Source organism: Lotus japonicus, chromosome 3 (genome assembly GCF_012489685.1).
Source record: "Lotus japonicus ecotype B-129 chromosome 3, LjGifu_v1.2".
Lineage (NCBI taxonomy): Eukaryota > Viridiplantae > Streptophyta > Magnoliopsida > Fabales > Fabaceae > Lotus > Lotus japonicus.
The window spans coordinates 11,555,659-11,575,713 of NC_080043.1; the positions used below are offsets into that span (position 1 = coordinate 11,555,659).

The 20,055-nt window shown below is 35.1% G+C and overlaps 3 protein-coding genes across 4 annotated transcripts; all 3 read right to left on the minus strand.

Moving 5' to 3' along the window:
- Positions 1 to 957: 957 nt before the first annotated feature.
- LOC130748103 (TATA-box-binding protein) lies at positions 958 to 7,016 on the minus strand. Its single transcript, XM_057601249.1, has 10 exons — positions 6,754 to 7,016; positions 6,391 to 6,472; positions 4,553 to 4,640; positions 4,180 to 4,251; positions 3,034 to 3,084; positions 2,682 to 2,726; positions 2,463 to 2,555; positions 1,888 to 1,989; positions 1,708 to 1,781; positions 958 to 1,619 (listed from the first exon to the last, which is right to left on the minus strand). Coding segments are annotated over exons 2-10 (603 nt in total). The 5' UTR covers positions 6,468 to 6,472; positions 6,754 to 7,016; the 3' UTR covers positions 958 to 1,618.
- Positions 7,017 to 9,668: 2,652 nt separating this feature from the next.
- LOC130745463 (CBL-interacting protein kinase 2-like) lies at positions 9,669 to 12,773 on the minus strand. The gene is made up of 2 exons (XM_057597747.1): positions 12,617 to 12,773; positions 9,669 to 11,750 (listed from the first exon to the last, which is right to left on the minus strand). The coding sequence occupies exon 2, from the start codon at positions 11,369 to 11,371 to the stop codon at positions 9,971 to 9,973; it is 1,401 nt and encodes a 466-aa protein (XP_057453730.1). The 5' UTR covers positions 11,372 to 11,750; positions 12,617 to 12,773; the 3' UTR covers positions 9,669 to 9,970.
- Positions 12,774 to 14,984: 2,211 nt separating this feature from the next.
- On the minus strand, positions 14,985 to 19,450 carry LOC130748807 (uncharacterized). Of its 2 annotated transcripts, none has more exons than XM_057602049.1 (6): positions 19,285 to 19,450; positions 18,220 to 18,306; positions 17,120 to 17,265; positions 16,670 to 16,864; positions 16,110 to 16,172; positions 14,985 to 15,336 (listed from the first exon to the last, which is right to left on the minus strand). In XM_057602049.1, exons 2-6 carry the CDS (start codon positions 18,299 to 18,301, stop codon positions 15,172 to 15,174), a joined length of 651 nt encoding a protein of 216 aa, XP_057458032.1. In that variant the 5' UTR covers positions 18,302 to 18,306; positions 19,285 to 19,450; the 3' UTR covers positions 14,985 to 15,171. The 2 variants fall into 2 exon arrangements, with proteins under 2 accessions (XP_057458032.1, XP_057458034.1); XM_057602051.1 differs by having other exon boundaries at positions 19,163 to 19,302.
- Positions 19,451 to 20,055: the final 605 nt, after the last annotated feature.

Genomic DNA, 20,055 nt, shown 5'->3' on the forward strand with positions numbered 1-20,055 from the left:
TTACTAAAATATCATTTCCATAAAAAAAACTCATCCTCCACTAGGGATGAAAATGGGTAACGGAACCATTGGGTACCCGCAAAAAAATACCCACAATTAGTAGGGTAAAAACCCTTTAGATGAGTATGAGGTTGAGCATGGATAAATACTCGTAAAAATTAATGGGTATGAGTGTGGGTGTGAGTATGGGTACCATAATACCCAACCCTCTACGCCCGCACACATATTATACACACATACACATAATTGGTAGTATTAGAGTAATAAACAAAGTATAACTTCTTAACTTCTTTTAAAAAAATAAGTAAATGAAATCTTAATATTATATATATGGTTTGTGATCATTCTCACTAATTTTTAAAATAAGTTATGAATCTACAACTTTAGTAGTTTATTACATTTCAAAAAAAAAAACTTTAGGAGTTTATTAACAATCTAAACTCATTAATTTAAAGCTTCACTTTCTCACTTATTTTTATTCGAGTGATTCTACTTCTTAAATATTAAGATGATCATTTATATTTTATAATTTTACTTATATTTTGATTTTCTATTCAATAAATCGTGAAAGTTAAATTTGGGTTTGCTAAAAGGTACGGGCATATGGATATCCACGGTTTCAGGGACATACATTGAGATTACTAGTAAAAGAATTCAGAAATAAGGATGAAAGAGAGTGACGCTAGAGGATGGGGCAGCAAGGGAGCGAAGGGGTGGTGACCGGAAAATACTCTAGATACAAGGTTTGTCTATGTATTCCTTATACTTATTTTGTTGTAATTTCTCTTTTTTCTATAAACTTGTTTCTATTTATCACTAGTCATTGTTTGTGGTCTAGGACATCTCATTAGAAGATATAGTCATTTTTTAATTAGTAAAAGTGTAAAGCAGATAGTTCAGGACTACTTCATCAAGTCTAATATTAGATGGCTAACACATTACATACAACGGTAGAAATTGTAGCAACTAAGCTTTTATTTAATTTTTTTGGTAAAAAAAAGGTGGCAGGCTCGGAGATGCAGTTCCAGGCCTACCTGACAGAGCGCAAATAACATAGTGAAAACCGGGGGGGGTGAATTTTGCCTAAGTAGGAATGCCCTTCAACTTGGATTTCTGTCAATAAGGGGATTCAAATCCACACCATTGGGGTGAGGGCTCAAACCTAAGTCCTGACGACCAGGTGTGCCAAGAAATGGTGGCAACTAAGCTTTTATTTGTTGTTTAAGACATTCCATACTCCTTAAGTATATGACTACTAAGATCTGATCGACAATAACCATCAAAACTTTAAGGAACCAAATCAAGAGTTTAAAACTTCATCAGATGCCCAACTGCCCAGCTATCAGAACGCAACATGCTCTTTCCTTCAAGCTCTACCCCACTTCTTTTTTCCCTTCTGCCTCTTGAATATCATCTTTTTAAATGTCAATTCAATAGACCAATACCCTTCACTTAAGACTATATCAAGAGTTCAAGACCTATCAAAAACAGAGACAGAACAACACAAAAGGTTGTCTTAATTTTATATCAATTCAGATTCAGATGTCTCCTTTGTCTTAATATTTACAGTTTCACGAAGTTCTCTGCGAGACCACACTGCTCCTGTTCTTGACAATTATCTGCCACACCAAATATCCCAAATATGACATCAGAAGCTCACATTTATAAAAATGAGGGAAAAAAAACTGCATCAAGTCATATTCATACCATTGTTGGTTTTTCCTGAACTCAGTAAGCACAGGATATATGTTCTCAAAGGCTGTGTAAGTCTCATCTCTCACCTAAAAAATAAAAAGAAAACAACAAACATAAAAAATAAAGCAAACCGGGAAAAAATGGGGGAGGGAGGGGAAGATTATAAAGAGGAATTGAAAGTAAAAAAAATACCTTAGCCCCTGTTAGAACAATTTTTCCAGAGACAAATATAAGCAAGACAATCTTGGGTTGCTTCATACGGTATATAAGCCCTGGAAACAGCTCTGGTTCATACTAACACCCCAAACAAGCAAGTTCAGCATATATTTTCCTCAAGTTCTAGACTTTAACGCACATATAAAAAGACTAGAGGAAACTATATGCACATGCACAGAGAAGATGGTCTTTTCCATCATCTACACTTCCTTTACCACGAAGCATAATGATTCATAAAACTGCTTGTTAAGAATCACCATTCATCATATATGTATATAGTGTTTGGCTATGCATCTGTATCTCAGTACGAGTCAATAAATGTGTTAGATATTTTTGCAACATGGTATTTTGGACAAAATACAGTTTCTCTGTAGACAATTTCGCCTCAGGAAGAAAGCTCAATAAAACACCCATACAAATTAGATTATATCACTAAACAAACATACAATTGCCCAACATCAATTGTGAAATAAAGATTAGTTTTAACGTAAAATTAAGTACAAGCCCAAACCAACCCTCAGAATTCTATGAAAAATAAACAAATAACTTACACTGGAGAAAGCACCATGGGAATATGCAAGACCCTCCAGCCGTATTGGGAACTTGACATCACAAGAACCAACAATGTTCTGAATCTTGAAATCCTAAAGCATGATACAAAAGGAACGAATTGGTAATCAAGCACTCCATTGGTGGTATAAGAAAAATAGCAAATAAAATATAAAGAACGAAATAATCTCAGCAAAGAGAATGAGTAGTAGTAGTAGTACCTTAAATTTAGCGTTGAAACCAAGTTTTTGAATAATACGAGCATACTGAAAAGCAAGGGGAAAGCGAAAAAAATTTAGATATACTATGATTTTGAAGCCTAAAGAACTTCCCAAATCCAACTAAAGATAGCAACATGTTGCATCAAGCTTTTACAAAACAAATGAGTACTACAAAACCATCCATCCTCCTCCATTAGTATAAGAAGCTCCTTCAACTCCAAAACCAAGCCAACACAAAAGGCTTGTTCTCCGGTCTAATTATAATTAACCTCAAAGTCCTCCACTTGGAAAACATCAATGATATATACAGGATGAATGAGATTAAAAAAAACCAACAAGATTCATAACATACCTTCCTTGCTGCCAATTTCGACTGTTGCTCACTCTTAGCTCCAGTACAAACCTGGTCATACCAGTTAAAGTTTAACACAGTAAGAAATAAAAGCCCTTTACAAGCACCATGCTGATTAATTTGGATTTGAAAAAGAAACATTAGACCTTTAAGCAAAAAGCAGATAAATTTTGTCAAGTTATCAGAAGGCCATTCTCCAAATTGTGAATTGTAAGGTTCGTGATCAATTATTGAAGTAGCATAACATATATTTTTCCCATATAGTACAACTGAATATAGAAATAAAATAATAATCTCACTATTTTCTTTAATATACATTAATAATTTGGATTTCTCCACTACATTTCTTTCCGCAAAACCCAGTATTTCTATAGCTGCGAGTTTTACTCCTCTTTCCAGGGCCACTACCCATCTCTGATTTACAAACCTGAGGCGCATTTTACCACATACTGATCCCACTACCCTCATTAACAGTGACAGACCCTCATCCCACCTGGGGCTCACTATCAATGGAGCAGCCCCATGCCCTGATTACTGGTTCTCTGGGCACTTTCATCTAGGCAGAGTTACAGGGTATCCAAGTCCTTTCCTAGTTTACGCAGAGCTGCAAACCTCTGCACCAATGTTAACCGTGCCACATCCAGCCATCAACACCTCAAATTTGTCACCGTATGGTGGCTATTCAGCTCCTTATCCCTCCAAGATTTGAAAAGCCAGAATCACAGAAGAATCAACATTCCTATCGTTCTAGTGACAATAATACATGTGATCTGTACCGATTGGGTGAAGACCAACATAAAAAATTATATGAATCGTATCTTAATTCTTGCTACTATCGCAATTATGACAATTGTGTCTGCAAACATGCTACAATCATCTCCAATGATAAACTAGAGGCAAATGCACAAATCCAAATTTGATATAGTAACCAATTCACACCAGACCATCTATTGATCTTTCAATTGCAGTTAATTAAAATGTAGGAGATAAGAAAATGGGATTCAATAAGAGAACCATACAACTCGGAACTATCATAAGTTCATAACAAACATACAACTGCATATACACTTTTATGAGGACAATGCGAACAAGAAGAACAAAATGTACTTCTATGACAGAAGTAGCACTAGCAGCAAAGAACCATACCATCTTGCCAGAAGCAAAGATAAGTGCAGTTGTTTTTGGTTCCCTGATCCTCATGATGACGGCAGCAAAACGCTGAAAGCAAATATATCACATATATCAGCACTGCATAAAATTACAAATGACAAGCTAGAACAAGTGCATCTACCACATTGGCTCATTATTATTTTGAATAACAGGAGAGAAGCCACAAGTAGCTGATATCAAAAGTGATATTAATATAAAATAGTAGTATTAGATCAACCGAGCTTCTCTTGCCCAGATAGAAAAGCAATGATTTTCACAAAGTAGGATATAAACGACCAACAAGTTAAACTTCACAGTGCAGGATATACATGAATTTAAGTGAAATTCACTATCAGCAATTGATACTTGCCTTGGGATTATACTCTGCATTACGAGCCTGAAGTGCAATGGTTTTGAGGTCCAACTTACAGTCCAAATTGACAGTTGACACTATATTTCTGGTATTACAAACAATTTGATTATTAGATAATTCCAATGCAAAAAGAAAAGTTTCTAGATATGCCAATCTAAATAGAATCAAATTTATTACTTATGCCCAAGAAAATTATAAATATAAACATTATGAGATATTCCAATGTGAATAGAAGCAACAATAAAAGTCATGTCCCATAAGGTGAGGTCGGCTAATATGAATCAAACAATGACAAAATATCTGATGTTGATTCATATCTTAATGGTTAGGACTAAAATTTTGTTATCTCCCTATACTTGTAACTATTAAGCTAACCTCCCTCAAAATTACTCTCCTTGCTGAGGCTTTTGCATGTCTTCTCCATAAAAGCTCAAACTAGTTACAAAAACATTCTAACATCTCTTACATTAGAGAAGCTGTCCAACTAGCTCAAAGTACTCATAATCCCATCTTATCTTTCGTGTTCATTCACCCACCAAAACTTTCTGTTTTATTTTTTCAAAATTGAGCTTATGCTCTCGATGAAACTGTACAAGTCTGTACTCATCATCCTATCTCTTGTTCCATCACTTCCATGTGACATAGGTTTTATAGATGTTCAGTAAAAAAATTCCTTAATCTTGAATAATATTTCGTATCACAAATAATAACTAAAGCACACTTTCATTTCAGGCACTAGGATTGAATACTATGGTTTGCATTTACTTCTCCATCATTGTATGATGGATCCAAGATACTTAAACCATGAAGCTTGAAATATGGTACAATCTCCAAAATTCTGAATTCCAATGCGAATAGAAGAAAAGTTATCAAATATTCCAATGCATTTATAGGCAAAGGTTATTGATCAAAAGTAGCTAGTGGTAGATCAAAGTAGGAACCGATCACCTATCTTTTTGCAGCAATATGGATAATCTTATAGGAAGATATATAAATACTATGCACAATATAACAAGGTAGAAACTAAAACCCCAGCAATATTAAATTTGTGAGTGCATTGACGGTGAAACCGTCTTACATGGGCTCTATACCTAGCAAGATTTGTCAAGTATTTACTGGTTATTCAATGGATATATGGACTTCCAAAAATTTAAAATTAAACCAGTCAGCCTGTGTTACAACTCATCCCATATTCGGTTCATCAGCTCCAATAAGGTTAAGTAGCCACACCCATTGCTATTTCCGGTTATAAATGGTAATTACCATGAATGAAATTTGAAATAATAGAGGCGCTAACCAGATAAGACCTTTTCCCTTAATCCAAGCCACTAGGATTGGACAAATGGCAACCTAATTATCACTATTGTAAGTCTAGGTAAACCCATCAGGCCATACCTGATTCACCCCTTTTGAAACCACAATGTAACCAGCAACAATATCAGTCACAGTGACAGCACTCAACATCCTCCATTATTATTCAAAAGCAGTGTCATCAAATATCCACCATAGCAGGTTTTTAGCTCTTCGCCATGGCCAATATATATAATCCGCCACTATTTGTCAAATATAGTGGGTTTTTGGCTCTCCAACATTAACAACACTATTTAAAAGCTAGATTTACAACAACAACATCATCATCATCATACATGTCAAAAGACAAGACAGCACAGGGAAACCGCCTCAATTGGATACAAACAACACCAAGTCAGTTCTCAACACAAAACTGTCTAATCATTCAATAAAGCAAACGAAACGCAAGGGTAATCAATCCGATGCTAAAAAAATGCAACCCATGAAGCCAGCACTTGTAATCAAATAATAAAATGGGTACTCACTGGAGGGTAGGCACAATCCCAGAAGGGTGCTTCTGTAGATCAACCGGCTGGCTTCCTTCCAATCCTTGGTCAGCCATAAACCCTAACATATATATATCATACACTAATCAGTAATCACAAACCTCCCCCAAAAACAAATTAAAAAAATAAATGACCCCTTTTGATCTTAACATGAAAAAGAATCAATTTTTATAAATAAAAATTCAAACACAAAAAAGAAAGAAAGAATCCCAATGTTGTCTTAGTAAAATTAAAAGCTAAAAATTGAAGCAATTGTAATTTGATATTGAAAAATGGAGATGAAATTTGGGGAATTATATAGGATGAATTAGATTTTGCAATTGAGAAATGAAAGAATGAGACCTTGGAATTGAGAGGAAAAATTAGGGTTTTGGAAATTGGAGTGAGAGAGAGAGAGAGCGGGAAGGATTCGAAAGAAGGGTGTCTTTTATATGATGAATGAAGAAGGTTTTGAGATTTGTATGTGCGATGTTGCGATGTGAGGTGAAGAGAGAGAAAGAGAGAGTGTTTGTCTGCAGATTGTGTGAGATATAAAGAGAGAGAAGGGGGTGGTTCGTTTCGTTTGTGTGGAAAGATCTGGAGTTTATAGAGAGAGAGAGAGAGAGAGAGAGAGACGGGTGGGTCTGCCTCCTTATATTTATACTAGTGCTGGCAAAATATTTTTTTTTTTGTGTGTGGAGATTTTATAAAATATTTAAAATTATCTAATAAATAAACTGATATCTTTTTTATATGTAGATATTAACGTATATGATGATTTCTAAGTTAATAATTTTTCAATTTTATATAAAAGTTTAAAATATATCATTTGTATGAATTAGAAAATTTATTGGAATATATATCTCCAATGACAATGTATTATAAAAGTTTAAAATATCGGCCACGAGTGCGTTGTTCGGCAGATTATACAACAGAATGTGTTACAACAAAAGAGAGTGATTTCTCAACTTGTTTAAACAATTTCTAGATAGCCTCATATTAAGGGTGTAATTACTATGAACATGGTGGAGAGCTTTTTCCATTCTCTAGCTAGAGAGGCTTTGGAGGTTGCTTTCGAAATGATTTGGAAGATTGGGGTCACGACGGTTGTAATGGGTATGAAGGCAGTTAATATATTTACATATGGGCTTCTGGCTATTTAGTGTGTGGTCTAGTTTGGACTTGCACTACAAGAAAAGCGAGATTTACCAGCGTCCAAAAGTCATCGGTAAGGACAAAAAATCGTCAGTAGTTCACAATTGTTGATACTGACAGTATCATCAAAATCACTATCAGAAATTGATTGGTGTGATACTTTCTACCTAGTGAGCGTAGTAGCGGAGTTCGCCTCTACAGCTGGCCCAGAAGCAAGGTAAGTAGGTCCATTACCAGCCGGCTCCGGTGATCAGAGAAGAGAATCTCTTATTTTCTAAGGTATGAGCGAGACTCTATCCAAATTTAAAGAATTCGCCAAAGAGCCTTCTTCTAACTAGGAGAGTTGAACTAGCTCCGCCCATACCTAAAGAATTGGTCTATTGGGAAGAGGGCTAAGCTCAACTAGCGTACTTCAACTTTCATTTATTATAACACCCCGGTTGAAAGATTTATGCTTAGTTTTCTTCTTCCTATAAGAGTTTTGATCAGATACACCCACCCTGGTCTACATTTCTATGAGGAGGAGGGTTTGACAACGACATCTGTATAAATTTAAAATGAGGCATGTAAGGAAAATCATAACATAATGAATAAAAATAACATGAGAAATTAAATATGAAGAACAAATTTTTTTGGATTCTTTATTGATAGATTTTTGGCCGCCGATAAATCACCATATTCATGTAGTGTTGGGATCACAGGTAAAATAATTTGCTACTCGGATTCTCTTAATGCAATTAGTTCAATTTGAGTTTACTTTTATCTCACTTTTCTTTGCTAATTTGATTGATATGGGATGTGAAAGAGTTGCTTGCTAGGTATTGGGAGGTCATTTGCTGCATATTCTTAGAGAGGGCAAGGACTTAGCCAAAATGGGTACCGAGCAATCCATTGCGTTTGAGATATTGCAAGAGTCTCATGTTGGGTTAGAGATATTGTTAGCTAATACTTTAGAGATGTCTTTTGTTCAGAAATAGTCCCCATGTGTTTTCGTTTTGTTTCTTTTTAGGGTGTAGCCCGGTCTTGCAAGAAAAAAATGTCATTTAAATAATAAAAGGACAAAAGTTTTCATTTGTGTTTGAATCACAATTAAATATGAAAATGTAATAAAAAGAATAATAGTGAAATTTGTTTTTGTCACTAACTATGAACCAAATCAAAAGTGGTCTGATAAAAAATGCTATAGTTTTTAGTCTCTGAAAAAATTGTTTGATTGAAAATAGTCATTATGACGTCGTAAAACATTTTTAAAACATTTTTTTATTTAGACACCATCCCACGTGACAATCTCAGTTAGTTACACATGTCCACGTGTAATTTTCACATCAGTTTTTGTCCTTTAAAATTCATTTTCATCAAATTTAGTCATTCTTCATTATCCTCTCTTCTTCCTCTTCCTCTTCTCACCCATCACCCCTTCTCCCTCTATATTGTAATAAAAATTGAATGTAATGACAAAAAAAAAATATGAGCAAATATATAGTTAGTTAAATAAGCTAAACTATTAGGCTTACAAGATTGTAGTCTAACATTTTTAACTAAGTAGGTATTTTTGAAAAAGTCATCATCAGTTATTAATTTGACCTTAGTTTGATGTAGGTTAGGTCATAGGCTCTACAAGTAGTCTAACCTATTTTAATCTTGCTCAACTTCTTAATGTTTTTATTAAAATTATCATTTAATTATATATCATATGTTTGGGTTAAGTTTGTTTTGTATCTTTATAAAATACAAAACCTTTGATATCATCAACTCAATTTCAGAATGGGTGGGTTTGGTCTTATGCTCTTAGAACAATATGACTTTTAGGGCTTAAACATAATTGCCTCATCTGAAATACAATACACGTGTGGTGCACCAAAAAAGGGCAAGAGTACCCAACTCCATGGCTAGGGGATAGCTCTAGCATGTTACTTTCTTTGATTGCAGTGTCAAGTATTTGGATCCTTTCAAATCAGATGACTTTGATAAAAGCCTAAATACAGTTTTTTAAGCTGCTCCTTGTTAAAAATATAAAAACTAAACCACTAATTTCGTCTACGATCTTGACACAGATTATAAACGTAACATACATTTTGATTTTCATCTTCAACACAAATAAGAAAGCCAGAAACAGGGTAACAAAGAAAGACATGGTGAAGCAGTTTCATTTCAAGAGGTTCACACAGAGGGTAATAAATGGGTGCTAATTTAGGAATGCTACTTTAAACTGCAAAATGCAAATGATCTTGTTAACATAGCCAATGCAGAGAAATCAAAAGACTCAAATGGTCATACATGCAGTTAATTACACAATCTAATCATGTATCCATACATGTTTAACCACCTTTTTCTATGAAAAACTGTCACAATGACAATGAACAATATGACCAAGAACATATGAAGAAGCACACAGCCTAGAAAAACCAATTTAAGGACACCATATTCATTGAGGAATTGGTTGTGGTACAACGTCTGATATGTCCGAATGACACGGCTGTTCCTCTTTCTGCACTATTTCAGGTTGCAATGGCTGTGGTTGAGGTTGTTCTCCTTGCCAGTTCCAAACAATGTCCTTAAGCGCAGGCCTAACGTCTTGTTTCAAAAGCTTCTGGTACTCCAATGTATCTCCACTAGACTTCTTTAACTCCACTAGATGGAAGACTGGTGTGATCTCAAAAATCTCTGCATCAATACCCAAAGGCCCTTTCCTACCTTCCTTGCAACCTTCCAACTTGAACAAACCTCCATCTTTCTTCTTCACTTTTAGCCCGAGACGCTTGCAAATTTCTTCTAATTTGGAGATGATAATGGAGGCGGGCTTGTTCGATGTGAAACGCTCTTCTTTCTTTCGACCAGTCTCCTCAAACAATCCAGACAAGTCAAAACCTGTTGAATAGGAGATGATATCAAAAGCATTTAAATTACAAGGTTTTGATAGTTCAACAGGACCTCCATTCTCACAAGCTCCAAATAATCCATCAGTATCAAGAGGAGCTATTTCTCTGTCTCCGCTTTCAGTAATAGCAGGTTTCTGAAGCCCCTTTCTGAACCACGAACTTTCCATGATTTTCGCCAATGATATCCTGGTCCTTGGGTTTGGATCCAAGATTTTGGACAACAATCTTCGTACATCAGGCGCAAACCAGTTAGGAAATTTGAATTCCGCCTTACCGATCTTCCGGTACATCTCCATCAGGTTTGAATCTCTAAATGGAAGATAACCAGCCAATAAAACATACAAGATCACCCCACATGACCATATATCAGCTTTGGTTCCATCATATCCCTTTCTGTTTATCACTTCTGGAGCAACATAGGCAGGAGTACCGCATGTAGTATGGAGTAATCCATCTTGATGCTTAGACTCAGCAAGAGCACTTAACCCGAAATCTGATACCTTCAAATTTCCATTTTCATCCAATAGAAGATTTTCCGGTTTTAGATCGCGGTGACACACACCTCTGCTATGGCAGTAGTCAACAGCACTGATCAATTGCTGAAAGTATCTCCTAGCATCATCCAGCTTGAGCCTTCCTTTGGATATCTTGCCAAAAAGCTCACCCCCTTTGACATACTCTATGACAAAGAAAATTTTGGATTTGTTTGCCATTACCTCATAAAGCTCCACCACATGAGGATGCTTGATTAGTCTCATCACTGAAATTTCGCGTTTAATCTGATCAATCATCCCTACCCTGAAAACCTTCTCTTTATCAATAATTTTGATGGCCACACTCATGCCATTTATGAGGTTCCTTGCATGGTAGACCTTTGCAAAAGTTCCTTGGCCTAATAATCTCCCTAGCTCATAACGTTGCATAAGCACACTTCCTTTCTGTTCCATTTCCAGCAATACTAATATCAATAGTGCTAAGTATAGGCAATTGAATAACTGGCCAGAAGCAGGAAAACACTTCTCGAGAAATTCAAAGCTCAACCGTCTTCACAAACATTATGCTTTGAAATCATAGAATGGCTAAGAATTCTAGCCACCTCAGTCACTTGAGCATGGCATAGATGTGGGTACTGAACTAAACATCCAATCTCATCAAGGATGATCAAGGTTAACTCAAATTGAGGTACAACCTCATTAGCCTTGGAGAAGGAGTTGTTAACTATGAAGCACATCTTTCAGCATTCCCTGATTCTTGTGTGATACTAGTCTGAACTTGTTAAGAATAGAGCAGCACCTAGTTAACCTTTCAATCACCCAGTAGACACACCTAAAACAAAGAGGAGCAAATTTAATAAGTACTCAAAGAATCAGTTCTGGCTAAACAAGTTACATGAAAATTTATGTACACAACCAGCATAAGATATCAAAGACCGTCATTATATTTATGGTCAGGTCTTTTGTGCACGAAGGATCTCCCCCGGATGATAGCCGGAGACTATAACCCCTTTTGAGGCAAAAAGTGAAAAAGATCACCTAAGTGAGTTTTGAATCTTCCAGGAAAGCCTTTTAAGTTCTATACACACGGCCAAAGATTTAAACCGAACTATCTACCATTTGTGTTTAAAACTTCTTTCAGATGCCGATTTATTCAATCTCAACCTCAACAGACTAAAGGGGTAAAATCCTTAAATTGAAAAGTATTAGGCGACTTCTAAACACAATAATGGACTAGTTTCAAGACAAAATATTCAGTACATAATTTACAGTTCTCTCAAGAAATCTAGTTGTTTCTAGAGATAACAGAATATAAATGGCTCATGCAGTAAAAGAAAACAAGTATAAACAGCTAGTAGAGAAATATGCAATATCAACATCTAAGAATAAATCCAAGCATGAGGTGCTGCACACTGTGTAGAAGAAATGAATTTAAGTAAAAAATAATGAATCAGTGCATGGCATCAGAATACATACAATACATAGAAAATAGAATTTGAGGCTTGTAAAAAACTTGTAGCATGCAAAACCTGTATCCTGATTTGAATTACATTTACATACACGAATAAAGTCACTCTCACAACAATTCATCAATGCACAAAAAGAAAAACATGATTTTGAAGTTTTCAAAACAAGGAGAAGATCAGAAGAACAATAATAACTCAGAAAAAGGAAATTGATATAGTAATCTCGATTTACCTGGGAAATGATTTGAAGCGTTTGAAGCGATCTTCTTGTTTTGAAATATCTGTGTTTTTGGATGCAGTGCAATGAAGAGAGAAGACAGGAGGTAGGCGTTATAAATACAGGTCACGAGTTCAAAGAACAGAAGGGAAGAAGACAGAGGCAACTTGCTGTCGATTTTTGGCAAGAGAATATTCTACATCATTACGCATATTATAATTATATTAATTTAAAATGTGAATGTTATAATTGGCATGTACATTATTTTAGTTATGATTTTCCCTTGTGCCTTGTGGAAAAATTATTGAGTAATGAACAATAAAGTAAAGTATTGATTGTATCACTATTCAAAAAGTGAGGTTTTAATCATTGCAAACAGCCAAACACAAACCACCGTACCACCGTTTGTTACCTGTAGAGTGCGGAGTGTAAGAATATCTTCATTCATCCCTATTATCTTAACTTAACTTAGTTCTTAACATTATTCATGTGAATTTAAAGTGTCACATAAATTTTATGCAACTCATAAAAAATTGATGCAAATTTTGTTTTAATCACGAGTTCTTTAACTTGTAGTTTGCAACACTATTCCTCAAGTCTCACAACATTACGTTATTTATATTTTTTATTTTCATAAGACAATAAAGCAAAACTCATAAAACAATCTCGATCAGAGAAAAATGATATTTTTTATACTAAAAATTCATAAAGTAAAATTGCTTAGCCAAAAACTACTCTATTTAATAAATTTCACATAAAATTCAACAAGAACTAGTTGCATGTTTGAGAAGTAGCTTCACAATCACATACTCCAAAGGCAATTCTAACCACTAGCTATAGGACATAAAAGCAAAAACACACTAGTATACTTGTATGTGGAAAAATAGAATTTATAAATTTTTATTGGTAGAATTAATTGACTAAGAATCAAAATTTGATTAGGAAAACAAAACGCAAATTAGACACTAGAACTAATAATTTATTTTATGCAATTAGGCGTGTGTGTTTGGTGAGAGTTAGGGAGGATTAATCAGAATGTGTGGGGTAGGCTGGCTACATATTAAAATGATGTTTGACGAACACCATTTGAATATTCAACCAACTACAGACAGGTCTCACTAATCGCATGGATATTCTTCACCCAGATACGCCCTTCCCCATGTTACGTTGCCTTCACATTCATAATGATTGTTGACATGTGTAACATTACAATTTGTTATCCAGCTGACATGCGGGACCACCGTCTCTTCTTCCAGATTCAGATTCCGGCGCCCATGCCTGTCTACGCCGGTGTGGACCTCCATAAGGCGCGTGTTAATAATTGAAATTCAAAACTAACTAAAAAAAGTACTACTATATGTTATCATACTCATGAGTCATGAATAAGTATAATTATGCTTATTATTTTGTGTTGAAAGATACTACCTATTTAATGTGATAGTTTCAAAGGGTCTTCTCAATTTTGGTGTTTTAGGAATCGGAAAAGGAATCATGGCATGTGCCTATATAGCGCCAGGAACTAGCTACGAGTCTTCGAGATTTATGCATGTTTGGTTTTCAGTTGAAAATCACATTCGGTGCATTAAAATTTAAGAATGCACGTTAGAAGGCATCATAATGCGTAAAAAGACCTTGGACTTTCATTGGGGTTAAGTTGAATTCAACTTAAAAGCCAAACATGCACTTAATTTGAAATTAAAAGTATTTTTAGCAGATATTTATTTTTAATTTTTTGGTTGTCTCTATTTTTGGGTCATGTCTACAGAGAAGTTAATGCTTTTGCAGGCTATTTACCTGGTATTGGAGTGAGTCTCTAATGTGGTTTTCACTCCTCTTGACTTACTTATGGAGAGAGTTGGGCCCTTTTTGTCCAGAGATATCTTAAGCATGTAGGTTTTTTTCTTCTTCTTCATTTTATGCTCTATTTTCTCATTTACCAAAAAACATATTTTAGAGAGAAGCTAAACTCATTATATAGCAGGAAGTAAATCATTTTATTTTGAAATACATTAATTTGTTAAATTTTTTTATCGCGACGACAAGGTTATTGTTTGTCTAAATGATCATGGAAAAGTTTAGATTAACTAACTCATTGTCTTAGGTGGACTAATCACATTTAAGATAAGTGAATTAAAACCATGTGAAGTACATGCTACAAGACATACATTAATTACTTCTCTCTAATGTCCATTTTTTAGAGAGGAATACCTCATCGGATAAGTTGAATCTTCCATGTGCTATTTGATGAAGAATGAGAGCACAAGACATTGTTTAGAACTTACTGCACATTGTATAGAATCTTCAAAGGGACCTAAATTTTTGTCACGATGATAGTGACATTTATAGTAGGAAGAATGGGATTGGATTGAGCACAGGTTGCAAATATGATGGCCAACTACTAGCTTGCTTTCAAAGTGATGAAAAACATCATAAACATTCATAGTTAATAGCCAGAGTAGATCTTGCACGGCAAGAGCGCAAACATAGGTACAATAACGTGGGTTTCTTATGCACAAGTGGTAGTAGCAGCACCACCACTAGGACATGAATCGCTCCATAATTTCCTATGATTAAGAGTCAGAAAGCAAGGGTATTTCGCCCATGATTGAAGCTTCCTGGCTAACTGCAGTTGAAGCTGGGCAGGCATGTAATGCAGTGCATATACCTGTTGTCTTCAGGAACTTCTCTGCATTCATAAGGACAAAAGGTCCATACTCGAAAACCATCCTCTTGCACTGCAAACAATTTGATCGTTATGAGAAACCTAAGATAAAATAGGAATGAATTGATTATGCAAGTTAAGTTCTTGAACACTTTCCATACATATAGTACTGCAAAAATTTGTCTTTGTTGTAAGGTGTATTTGCCATTGCCTAGTAGGGAAGAAGTGGCTCAAATATTGGCACCAAGTCTTTTTGAGTGTATCTTATCTTTCCTACATGAGATTGTCTTACACCTCCCTATTTATAACACCAAAAAACAATCTATCCGGTTCCCAAACTGCAGTCATTTGGTTGGACAGATTAAGATCCTATGTCCCCATTTAGTGACCAACTCTTTGTCCCACCAATAAAATTGTGTCATGCTAATTAAAAAGGTATGAGTGAGACAAAACGAGTGATTTTTAAATGACATAGCAAAATTTTATTGGTGAGACATGGAAGAAGACACCAAAAGAGGACATAAGATTTCAGTCCGGGTTGGACCATCCTCCTAGTATCTGCATTAAATTTAGTGGCAGGGTTTGTCCTCTAGATGATGGAGGAAGAATGCAGTCATAAAATTTTCACTCTAGAGCTCAATTATTGACTAGGGCAATGATGTCTTTGAAGATTATCATTACATGAAAACAACAGTGGGTGAAAATTAAAAGTTTAGTCAACTGGATAAAAACCTTAAACTTCATTTTATGGAATCTTCCAAGAAACATGGTGTTTAAGAATGCAAGGGTGGGCAATTAAACAAATAAGAGATAAAAAACACATGGGTATTTCTGAGAATTTTTTACCTCCTTCGCTAACTTCTTCTCCATAGAATTGCACGCCTTCAATAGTGATTCCATTATCTCTAACTGACAATTTATAATAAATTGTTAGTTGTGTGTGTACAACAAAAGGTGACAAAAACCAAGCAGGGGAGAATAGACATTGAAGAATGGGGTCAAGTTATTATTTTTTGCAAATCCACCATTCTTTTTGTTGAAAAGATAGCAGAACACTAAATTGCATACTACATATTAAATTTGATCTTCCTTTTATTGTAAAAAGTAAGACAGTCAATGCAAAAGCAGAAATGCAGGAATGATAGAAGCTTAAGCCCTTTTTGTCCACATTATTTACATATGCTACATCCTTATCATAACCAAATTCCTTTTTCTGTTTGACAGCAAACAATAGGCTTCCCAGAAAAAGAAAAAGTCTAACTTACAAGTACATGGAAAATATGCAAAATCCATTTGTGGTAGATAAAAGTCAGGTTTGGAAATTTAAAATGTAGAACAATTCTCCCTATAAAAAGGAGGGAATAAGGTAAACTTTCACATCTCATGTTAAATTACTCAGGACTAACCTTAATGTCAGGATCATTCAACTTAACCAGTAAGGCTGAAACAGCATCTTTGCAAAATCCACAGCTATTTTCTCGAACTTGTGAAGAAAGTTTTGCAGATTGACAGAGGAAGACTGTTTTGCAGAGTTCTTCAGGTTGAACTGAAGCGAGTTCTATGAAGAAAAGTGGAACATAATTATCCACCAATTCGATGCACTGTGGAACACAAAAGTAATAAACAGAGATGAGAAATTAGGATCTGATAATGATAAGGTCTGATTCACTCAAACATCTATAAATTCCTCAAACTAAAAGGTGCTGAGAATTTTTCCACTATTATGTCTTAAATAATCACTCAAACGTTTTAATAAGTTTCACCCAAATAGTTCCTGATTCAGGTTCAACAAAAACTGAGCCCATAATGTTGGTAGGATAAGAATATTAAACAGCATTACAAGAAAGGAGACCAACCTGCTGCTTAAAAGAGAACAGTTGATTGCAAGTATTGTGAAGGGCATCAATAATCTCACTCTGGGTCTTGTTATCTTTTAGATAATCAAGTGCCTCAACAGTATATTCCTCACAAAGTGCACAGACATCTGATTTTCTGTTTAATTCTGCATAAGAAAGATATGTCAAGAGGATGAATTACTAATGTGGCATTTGTATTTCAAAATTCTAGCTGCATTTGGAAGAAATTGTTCTTGTTAGGTAAGTGTAAAAAAGAATCTATTCATGACCATGCCCCTCGCATGCTACAACAATGAGGAGATACCCCTCGGCCCTCGCACCATAACAGGTGGCAGTGTGGCACCTTTATTAAGTTCATCAATACTTCATCAAGATTATAGCATTTTATCTAAAAGAAAGGGAAAAAAAAATTGACACAAATTAATCAAGCTTAAGTGAAGAAATGCCATGTTGCGGTCTTCCTTCTCCACCAAGTAAATATAAGAACCTCTGCAAATAACCAGGGCAATTCAATGACTAGGTTTGATGGACATAAGTATTTTACTATACAATCAGAACAGGAAGAGAACTGGGGCGATGGCACACTACACCCAAAGCAAGAAAAATAAAGAAAAACTCTAGAACAGAACTCGCTGACATCAATAGAAATCTGCTTCAATTACAAAGCATTTTCTCATTAGTGTGAAGGAGGGAACTAGCAGATATCATGTTAAGTGTTAACACTGGACTTTATGGCCTTTCAGAATGGCTCATCTTTGGCATACATTATTATTCTTGAACCCATTTTTTCGGATACTTATTTCCTTTTAGAATACCTTACTAATCAAAATAGCATATCTCAATACTTGCAAATTCTCAACTTTCCACACTACGCCGAGCTTACTTTTGACACATAACTGGTTGTGAGTACCACCATTTTCTTTTTGTCCTTGTTATCCAATTCATGGTTAAAAGCTAAAGAATAATCTGTCACTCCATACCTTCTCAGACTGATGAATAATGGGAGAGTGAATAATAAAAGCCTCACATTCTATCAGTCTACATAAGCAGGATAATGAAAAAGCCAAAATAATGAGAACAATATCAGCCAACAATGTTACCTGGATTTGCTAGCTCTCTTGCATCACAAGCCCAAGCAGCACCGAGTACAATCAGAAATAATAGCCCCATTCTTCCCTTCATGGTGCCTGTAACAAGCATTCAGAAAACCTAACGTTAACTTCCAATAGAGAAAAGGCAGAAGCCAATAAAAAGTTTAAGGGCTTTCCCAAAATATAGATGCAATATCAAATTATATGAACCGTTCTCTATATAATAAACTTTGAACTGAAATAAATAATATGTCTGTGTCCCTCCCGAGCCATCGGACTACGATGTCTCGGTCATTAACAGAGTGCTTCTTAAGCACATTAAGCGTTCACACTTAAGGGCTTGGAGGGTTGTGTCCCTCTCGATGGCTTGGTCATTTTTAGAGCGCTTCTTAAGCCCATCAAGCGTACTCCCTTAAGGGCTTGGAGGGCTGTGTCCCTCCTGAATCATCGGGCGATGATGACTCGGTCTATTGCAGGGGCATAACTTCTGCCAAAGGCACATGCCTAGGGCTTACTCCGGGACCATAACCCCAGGAGCCAATCGGCAGGATACCCCAACAGTTAAGATCATCCATAAAGTCCAAGAGATTAAAGCCAATTACTACCATAACCAATACACCAGCAATCCGCAAAATGACCCAAAAATCCCTAGCAACCCAAGGGACAAGAGAAGCACCTAAAAGAAGTTATAAAGAGCTAGAAACCTAAGCTTCGACTTTACCCTCTGAGCTTGAGACCCCCGGAATTTAGGCATAACAAATGTATCACTTCATCAACACAATATTCGCTACTTAACAATTTGTTACCATGTTGGTGTATCATGTTACAAAAGTACGTGACATAAATATGAGAGCATAAATTTGTTTATAGCAAAACCAAATAAGATAACGGAATAATTCAGTGCAATTACATCATTCAGAGAAGGAAAGAAGAAAGAAAATATAGGGCATACATTCACATGAAATTCATAGCGAAAGAGAGAAATATCAAACATGAAAAAGCTGGGAATTTTAACGATGGTTTTGATGACAATCAAATTAACGAGTAGAGGAATGAATAAAAAGAGAAGATTGCCTTTTAGGAATCGAAGAAGATAGGGTTGGAAATCTGTGTCTGGTGCAACCAACCAACTATGAGGAGCTGGAGAAGAAGAGAAGGGGCACGAGGTGAAGAATGGTTGTCTCTTTTGGGGTACAAGAATGGTTGTTTTGACTCCTATGCATGTATCCTTTTTAAATACTTATTATGTGAATCTGATTACTTTGACAATTTTCTCAACATAAAAATTTTTAAATTCTAATCTTAATATCTTATCCGAATATTTGAAGGTTTATGATAAACAAATCCATGGATTAATTTGTTGTTGCAAAATGATTATATTGATAATATTTTCATCATTTCAGATATGCACAAAGATAATTTTCATTATATTGAGATAAGATTTATCTTTATTTCTTAAAATTTAGAATAAAAGATATATCGATCTAACCAACAGTTACTTGCTGTAAAAAAAAAACCCAACAGTTACTTTATTTCAATTTTTTTCATTTATCTAATGTAAATTCATGAGAATTAAAACCACGATTGAAATTATTAAATTTTTGACTGTAATAATGGATAAAAAGATAACTAAATATTGGGCAATTTAAAAAATACTTTATGATAATAAAATAATAAATAAAATAAAGTGAAAGACTCATAGAGCTGCAAAATATTTTCGAGGGTTAGACTAAAAGCTACCAAATTTGTTTATATGTGACTCACATAAAGAAATTATGAACTTTTGGGGGTTGCGCTAGTAATGATATTATGAAGCTTCTTTGCTAATGTGGTTTGGAGTGCACG

Excerpts from the sequence above, each read along its gene's own strand:
- LOC130748103 (XM_057601249.1), bottom strand. The coding sequence starts at position 6,467 with ATGGCTGACCAAGGATTGGAAGGAAGCCAGCCGGTTGATCTACAGAAG. Across the intron at positions 3,085-4,179 it reads TCTTTGCTTCTGGCAAGATG|GTTTGTACTGGAGCTAAGAG; the intron begins GTATGGTTCTTT and ends TGGTATGACCAG. Across the intron at positions 2,556-2,681 it reads GTTTCAACGCTAAATTTAAG|GATTTCAAGATTCAGAACAT; the intron begins GTACTACTACTA and ends ATCATGCTTTAG.
- LOC130745463 (XM_057597747.1), bottom strand. The coding sequence starts at position 11,371 with ATGGAACAGAAAGGAAGTGTGCTTATGCAACGTTATGAGCTAGGGAGA.
- LOC130748807 (XM_057602049.1), bottom strand. The coding sequence starts at position 18,301 with ATGAAGGGAAGAATGGGGCTATTATTTCTGATTGTACTCGGTGCTGCT. Across the intron at positions 16,865-17,119 it reads TGTTCTCTTTTAAGCAGCAG|TGCATCGAATTGGTGGATAA; the intron begins GTTGGTCTCCTT and ends TGTGTTCCACAG. Across the intron at positions 15,337-16,109 it reads AGAAGAAGTTAGCGAAGGAG|TGCAAGAGGATGGTTTTCGA; the intron begins GTAAAAAATTCT and ends AATTGTTTGCAG.